The sequence below is a fragment of the Chinchilla lanigera genome, unplaced genomic scaffold, assembly GCF_000276665.1.
Source record: "Chinchilla lanigera isolate Chin_1 unplaced genomic scaffold, ChiLan1.0 scaffold00154, whole genome shotgun sequence".
NCBI classification, from domain to species: Eukaryota; Metazoa; Chordata; class Mammalia; order Rodentia; family Chinchillidae; genus Chinchilla; species Chinchilla lanigera.
Window position 1 is genome coordinate 1,868,731 of NW_004955555.1, and position 8,060 is coordinate 1,876,790.

General features: G+C 60.1%; 1 protein-coding gene across 1 annotated transcript in view; it reads left to right on the forward strand.

Annotated features, from left to right (window-relative positions):
* The window catches only part of Ceacam16 (carcinoembryonic antigen-related cell adhesion molecule 16), a 19,693-nt gene that overhangs the window by 9,511 nt on the left and 2,122 nt on the right, over positions 1–8,060 (forward strand). The window contains exons 3-7 of the mRNA XM_005412473.2: positions 1,734–1,904; positions 3,049–3,393; positions 3,689–3,964; positions 5,282–5,560; positions 7,201–7,527. Coding sequence (XP_005412530.2) covers positions 1,734–1,904; positions 3,049–3,393; positions 3,689–3,964; positions 5,282–5,560; positions 7,201–7,527 — 1,398 coding nt within the window. The remainder of the gene's footprint in view (positions 1–1,733; positions 1,905–3,048; positions 3,394–3,688; positions 3,965–5,281; positions 5,561–7,200; positions 7,528–8,060) is intronic.

Below are 8,060 nucleotides of genomic sequence, written 5' to 3' on the forward strand. Positions count from 1 at the left end.
CTGTAATCCCAGCACTCGGGAGGCTGAGGCAGGAAGATTGCTAAGAGTTCAAGGCCAGCCTGAACTGCATAGTGAGACCCTGTGTTAAAAAGACAAACACACACACACACACACACACACACACACACACACAAAGAAGAGGCTCAGTATTTGCACAGAAACTTGGCACTTCCTCCGGAAGGCTGGATCACCTCTCCACGATAAGCTCCACCAATGACAACTTTGCATGCACCGTGATGTTTAGAGACAATGACAACAAGCAAAAGGCTCTGTTTCTTGAGTACGGGTGCAGCTTTGTTTTAGAATATTTCTCTCTCCGGGACTTGTTGAATTTATGCCTGCAAAATCCACAGTTGTGGAGGGCCAAGGGCACTGTGAATACTCCCACCTCCCAGAGGAGGAAACTGAGGCCCCGTGGCTTCCAGAGTGTGCCCCGGCTCAGGGAGGCAGGGGACAGTGTGGCCTGTCCACAGTCTGAACTTTTTTTTTCCCCCAGTACTGGGGCTTGAACCCAGAGCCTTCACACTGAGCTACAACCTCTACCCTTTTTAAATATTTTTATGTTGATACATAGCCTTGCTCAGTTGCTATGTTCCCAGCTGGGCCAGAACTTGCGATCCTCCTGCCTCTGCCTCCCAGAGTGCTGGGGTTACAGGTGTGCATCACTGCCCAGCGGAGCCAGCCAGACCTCACTCACATGTGGCTACAGGGCTTATAGCACCTCACAACTGCTGCTGACCAGAAGCGAGATCCGTGCAGCTCTAGTTTCCATGGTGATAAACTGGGACTGGGCAAGGGGCTGTCCCCAGCCCTGCTTAGGAAAGTGCACAAAGATGTTAGTCAAAGTCAAACATCTGCTTTGTTGTTGTTGTTGCTGCTGCTGCTGCTGCTGCTGTTATTGTGATTGTTGTTTTGACAGAGTCTGTGTAGCCCAGGCTGGCCTCCAACTCACTGTGATCCTCTCGCCTCAGCCTCCTGAGCGCTGGGACTACAGGCGTGCACTGCCACACACGACTCCAAACTTTGCTTTGGGTCAAAGGACAGACGACGTTCATGGGACACAGAGGGAATCAAGGCCTCAAGAAGGTGCAAAAGAGGCCTCGCTATGAGTTCGAGGCCAACCTGGGCTACACGGTGAGCTCAAGGCCAGCCTGAACTGCATAGTGAGACGCTGCCTCAAAAAGCCCCCCCAAAAAAAAAAAAAAACAAGAGGGGGGAAAAGAGAATGTGGGTCTTGGGTCCTTGGCAAGAGGCACCACGAAATATCCAGTTCTTGGAGACAAAGCTGGACTCCAATCCCCTCTCTGTCCAGCAACTTAGCAAGTCAGTCCACGACCGTGCCTCAGGTCCCCAAAAGCAGTAGGGGGCCCTACAGGCAGCTGCCCCACAGCGCATCTGGACAGCCACGGAGGTCGCACCTGGTGGGCACCTGAAGCAGCAAGCTGGAGGCTGGGCAGCCACTGCTTCCGGGTTAATTCCCGGTGATCCTTGGACTCACGGGGGCCGCGGGCCTGGGCAGTCAGAGACAACTGCCCTAAGAGTCTCCCTGTCTTCTTCCCCTCCCCGGTGACCTGCTTCTCCCACACCAAATCCGGGCCTTTGGCACAAAGAGGGTTAGGCAGCTGCCCCAGGAGGCCTGGCCAGGTCGTGGCCCCTGGCCGGTGCCCGCCACACCCACCCTGGTGCCCAACCGGGGCCCCAGGTGCTTGGTGACTCGATCCCTCCAAATTCAGGTGATCTCCCCCAGCTCCAAGTCACCAAACCCTCCCGGGGCCCAGCGGCAGACACAGCCAGGCACCAACCAGGAAGGGCCTCCAAGCACCGGGCACCAGCGTCCCCGTCCCTGAGACCCGGCCTGCAGTGGAAGATGGTGCTGACCGGGTGCAGCTGGCTTGTCCTCGGTGGTGAGCGAGGAGGGTGGCACCCCAGGCCTTGGGGAGGCGAGGGGGACCCCAGCCCATGATGGGGAAGGTATGAGCCAGGAGGCCAGCATGCTGCGGAGGGAGGGCAGCACACTGACGCCGGAGAGGTGTGCAGGGCAGCTCTGGGGGCTCCTTCATGTGACAACCCGGTATTAGGGTACAGAAGCCCTGATCATCACCAGTCCTAGCCTGTATCCCCTCTACCCTGAAGACGGAGCTCCAGGCAGCTGCTGCCAATTCTCAGCCCTGGCTTACCTCTCTGTGAAGTGGGTAGAACCAATGGGTCCTTCGGTGGTCCTTGCAAGCAGCACTGATGAGGGCTGACTGCGGCCAGTTCCAAGTGCTGCTCCGGTGTTCACACCTCACCCATGCAAGGAACCCGCCGCCCCACTTCACAGATGGGAAAACTGTGACTCAGAGAGGTGACGTCACTGGCCAAGGCCACACAGCCAGAAAGTGGCAGGGCCTGTGCCAGACCAGAGCCTCTAATGCCAGCCACACTGGGAAGCACTGGAAACCAGGCCAGGCCTGTGAGTGCTTTTACGTGACACGGGCCACGGCCACACAGCCCCAGCAGCCACGCTGCCAGCCCCAGCAGCCCCAGCAGCTCCTGGGTTTGTGCTGCTCTGTACTTTGAGCAGGAAAGAGAGGGTTCCACGGCTCCTCTGAGGAGTCGGGTGGAGCTCAGAGGGCAGACAGGAGCCCTGCAAAGATGTCAGGATCCCGGGGAGACCCTGATGTCTGTCGTGGGGGTCACACAATTAGCAGTGCCAAGCCAGGCATGGTGGCTCACACCTGTAATCCTGCAGTCTGGGAGGCTGAGGCAGAAGGACTGCAAATATAAGGCCAGCCTGGGCCATGCAGTAAGATCTTGTGTCAAAAAATAGAAAAGGCTGAGCTGTAGCTTAGTGGGCGGATTCCCAGTACCTAAAAGCAAAGCTACCAGGAAAGGCTACGAGGCTGAGAGGTTGGGAGACAGAGCCGCAGGTGTGAAGCCTGCCTCACCCGACCTCGGGCCCCCTGAGCGCCTCAGGGGGGGACGTCCCCTCTGAGCCTGGTCAGCTCCTCCGTCCAGTGGGGAGTGGGCTGAGCCCGCCCCGTCCAACCCCCACCTCCTCTTCCTCAGCCGCATTCCTGAGTGCGGCCGCTGAGATCTCCATCACCCCCGAGCCTGCCCAGCTGGCCGAGGGGGACAACGTCACACTGCTTGTCCGAGGGCTCTCTGGGGAAGAGGTGGCCTACTGCTGGTACGCGGGGCCCACCATCAGCCTGTCCTACCTGGTGGCCAGCTACATCGTGAGCACGGGCGACGAGACCCCCGGCCCGGCCCACACAGGGCGGGAGGCTGTGCGCCCCGACGGCAGCCTGGACATCCAGGGCCTCCTGCCCGGGCATTCGGGCACCTACATCCTGCAGACACTCAACAGGCAGCTGCAGACTGAGGTGGGCTACGGACACGTGCAGGTCTATGGTGAGACATCCTGCTCCCCGCTCCTGCCCAGGTCTTCCCGCCTCCCTCCTGAGCCCTCTTTCAGGAAAACAAAATTCCAAATCAGGAAAAAAAGAAAGCGTAAAATAATACTGAAATGCTCACCTCCTTCAGGATGGCTTCCAGGATTACAGCTGCCTCCTAAAGCCGATCTCTGCCCCTCCGGCTAGCAGCACAGGGGCACCGTCCCAATGTGGCCACGCCCCTTCCTGGGGACCCCCAGGCCCTCCCAGCAGGTGGTGCCTGGCCCCCTCCCCGTCTGTCTCCCGCCCCACAGAGATCCTGGCGCAGCCCTCGGTCACCGCCGACAACACAGAGCTGGTGGAGAGGCGCGACACCCTGCGCCTGCGGTGCAGCAGCCCCAGCCCTGCGGAGGTCCGCTGGTTCTTCAATGGCAACGCCCTGCCGGTCGCCGTCCGCCTCGGCCTTTCCCCCGACGGCCGCACGCTGACCCGGCACGGCGTCCGCAGGGAGGAGGCGGGGGCCTATCAGTGCGAGGTGCGGAACCCGGTCAGTGTGAGCCGCAGCGACCCGCTCAACCTGACCGTGTACTGTGAGTGCTCCCGGCGCCGCCACACACCCCGGGCGACCCTCGCGGACAGGGAAACTGAGGCCAGGAGAGGGAGCCCAAAGGCTTGCAGCCAGTGAGCCGGCGGGCTGGTGTCAGGAACCACAGCTCCCTCTTAAATCCCCTGGGCCTGTCTATACCAGCCTGGTGGCATGGTGGGGGCCGCTCTAAACTCAACATCTGAGAGGTTGATGCTGGAGGGTCTTGAGTTCAAAACCAGGCTGGACTATACAGTGAGACCATCTCTCAGAAAACCAAAACAGTAGCAAAAGCCAGAGGGCGTGGCCCATGCCTGTAATCTCAGCACTTGGGAGGCTGAGGCAGGAGGATCATTGTGAGTTCCAGGCCAGCCTGGGCTACAAAGTGAGACCCTGTCTCAAGAAATAAAGCAAAATATGGAACTTTAACCTCACCTTTCACACTGGGTAGCCCTCCAGCCCAAAGCAGTCCCTGCAGAGAGAGGACACGGGAGTGGTGGGCCTTGAAAGGGAGCAGGGGACGGAATAGGGGGGAGCTGGGAGGGGTCCTCACCAAAAAATATAACCAAAGCTTGAAGTCATTCCCAGGGGCAGCCGCCGTGTGGAATCCTGGGAAAATAATCCCCTGAAGTACAAGAGGGCAACAATGTAGAAAAACCAAGAACCCAGAATCCTAGAGCCCTTCACACCAAGGTTTCCAGATTCCAGGAGCTCTGCATTCTAGACTCTGAGACTCTTAGACACTAGCAGCAGAGATGCTTAGAACTTCAGGATCTATTTAGATTCTTAGACTAGAATCTGAGCCACATAGATTTCTAGAACCTTAAAATGCTACTACCTAGAAGCATCTTGAAGCCTTAGAATCCTAGACTCTTAGAATGGTTTGTTGCGGGGGGGCGGGGGGGACCCCAGGCATAGCACACGCCTGTAATCCCAGCACTGGGGAGGCTGAGGCAGGAGGATCACTGTGAGTTCAAGGCCAGCCTGAACTGCAGAGTGAGACCCTGTCTCAAAAAAACAAACCGCTCCCACAAAAAAAGAAGAAAAATCCCTAAGAATTTTTCTTTATTTAAGAAAACATAGATTTGAAACCTACCTTGAAATGTGCTGGCCCCGCACACTTTTCGCAGAACACTGAGATCCCCTCCTAAGGGGAGGGGAGGTGATTCTCAAGACCCTAGATCAAGTTAGAGATGAGGTGGGACTGCAAAGGCCCGCGCCCTCTCTTCCCTCCAGGGGGCCAGGATGGTTCCCCCGAGAGGAAGTAGGGGACGCGGCTCTTCCCGCCCCTACTGCCCCCCCGTCTCTTCCTCCCGCCTCACAGTTGGCCCGGAGCGCGTGGCCATCCTGCAGGATTCCACCACCCGCACCGGCTGCACCATCAAAGTGGACTTCAACGCGTCCCTCACCCTGTGGTGTGTGTCCCGCTCCTGCCCGGAGCCTGAGTACATGTGGACCTTCAACGGGCGGGCCCTGGACAACGGCCGAGACCACCTCAACATCAGCGGCATGGCGGCCGCCCAGGAGGGCACGTACACCTGCATTGCTAAGAACCCCAAGACCCTGCTGTCCGGCTCTGCCTCGGTGGTGGTCAGGCTCTCCGGTGAGTGGGCCCCAGCCTGGCCGCCACCACCCCTCCCAGGGAGGTCCGGCTGGACAGTGACAGTGAGGCCAGCGGGTGCCCAACAGAGGATTGGAAAGTGGTGGGTCTCTGGCCCCTTTGTTGGCCAAGTACCAAAGTGGCCCTTTAAGCAGATGCAAAAGGAGACCACCTGTCAGGCGTAAATAAAAGGGCCAGTCAGACCCTCCTCCTTTGGGGCGCAGAGTGAGGGCAGGCACATGTCCCCCACAGTGGGGTGGCAGCGTGTGGGACCACACAGATGTCCCTCCGTGTGGGTGCCGGTGCAGCCTCCAGCAGCCTGGGCCTCACGCACCCATCCCTGCCACACGCTCTTCCCTGCCTCCTTGCTGCCGACCAGGCTGCGGTCACCCAGCAGAGCTGGAGTCTGGAGAGCACCGCGGGGAAGCCTTGTCTTCCTGCCTCTGTCCTAAAACGAGCCAGGGGCTGGCAGTGCAGACTGAGGCCGTTTAGAGCTCGGGGTGCTCAGGGGACGTGTGTCCATGCCCCGGGGACGGCGGCTTTGAGCGTTCAGGCCTCATTGATTCCACCTTGGTTCCTTCTGAATGCCATCACCCCCTGGGCACAGCGGGGACAGTCCCTCCCTCGCCCCTTCCCTCCCTCCCTCTTTCCCTCACACTCACAGGCTGGGTCTCATCCAGAGGGTGGATACTCTTTCACCCTGAGCGCGAGTGGCGGCCCCCCGAGGTAAGTGGACCTCCTGCTTGCCGCCTGGGGCCTTGGCGGCCTTCTTGGCGGGAACAGGGTGTGCACCAGACATGGCGGTGTCCAAGATGCACAGGTACGGCAGGGAGCGGGCGGACACCCCCCAAGGGCCTCCAGAAGTGTCAGAAGCCCTGTGGCAGGTGCCAGGAGAGAGACAGAGGAAAGAGACACCACCGCTTCCCACTGGGGGAGACACTGGTCCGATGGAGGGGACACGGTCCCTGCCCACGGAGCGATGGCCCCAGACCAGGGACGCGCACACCCTCCCCACGGGCCTCCTCCCTCGGACTCTCGGGGGGATGGGGGGGCGCGACATCCACGCTCACGGAGCTTCCAGTCAGAGGCAGGAGGCAGGAGGGCACAATTTCCATTCTGGTGGGGAGACAGGGCTTTGTTTTCTGGAAATTCCTGGTCTGATGGAGGAGACACGGTCACCATCTTTAGAGTACTCCCAAGCTGACGGGGGAGTGCAGGGCCCTAGTTTCGAGGAATTCCTAGTCTGATGAGAAAGATACGCTCAGCTAACTTGTGGGGTCCCCCGAAGATCCACCCAGTCATCTGCAATTCCCGGTCTGATGGAGGAGACAGCCCCCGTAGGAATTTCCAATCTGATGGAGGAGACACAAGCCGGTCCTCTAGTCTTCCCGTCTGCTGGCAGAAACACCCCCAAGGGCTGGAAATTCCTAGTCTGATAGGAGACACATCTCGGGCAGGCTCCATAGGGGCAGAGAAGACACCTCCACCGCCACACGTCCCGTCCGTCCTCTGTCTCCTCCCCAGCACCTGCGTGGGTTGTGCCAGCCAGCGGGTGCCCAGATGCGCCCGCCGGGGGTGGGGTGGGGCGGGGACCCACCCCGGGCTGCACAGGCCCCGCCGACCCGGCCCCGCTCTTTCCCCAGCGGCAGCCGTCTCCATGATGATCGTGCCGGTGCCGGCCAAGCCCATGGAGGGCCAAGACGTGACCCTGACGGTCCAGGGCTACCCGAGGGACCTGCTGGTCTACGCCTGGTACCGGGGGCCGGCCTCCGAGCCCAACCGGCTGCTCAGCCAGCTGCCGTCAGGGAACTGGATCGCGGGCCCGGCGCACACGGGCCGGGAGGTGGGCTTCGCCAACTGCTCGCTGCTGGTGCAGAAGCTGAACCTCACCGACGCCGGCCGCTACATGCTCAAGACCGTCACGCTGCAGGGCAAGACCGACACGCTGGAGCTCGAGCTGCAGGTGGCCCGTGAGTGCGCCCGGGCTGGGGCTGGGGCTCCCCTGTAGTGCCGGGTCCAGGGCCCACCCATCTCCTCCCTCCGCCCGGGGCCTCCTCAGCCAGACTCTTGCCTGTTTCATCAAACTGATAACCTGCACCGGGGTGCAGCGCCTCCACCACACGGAGGGCCACGAGGGGGGCTCCACGCCTTCTTGGTCTTCTGCCGTTTGGGGGACAGGTTAATGATAGGTGCTCAGCTCCCCAACCACGCGGGCCTGTTGACACTCAGAGAAGCGAGGGAGTGGGCCTCCTGTGTCACCCTTTCTCCTGGTGGGAAAGACGGGACAGCATTCCCATCATCAGACAGTGGAGTTTACCTCTCAAACTAAAGTAAGGATGATCTCCCTTAGGATGGAGGCTTCTAGGTATGGGATTTGTGTCTCCTGTGGACCAGACTGGGAGCTCTCAGATGTTGAGGACCACATCTCCTCCATCAGAAGGGGCTCCCAGGGTCAAGGACCAAGTCTCCTCCATCAGGGACCAGGTCTCCTCCATCAGAAGGG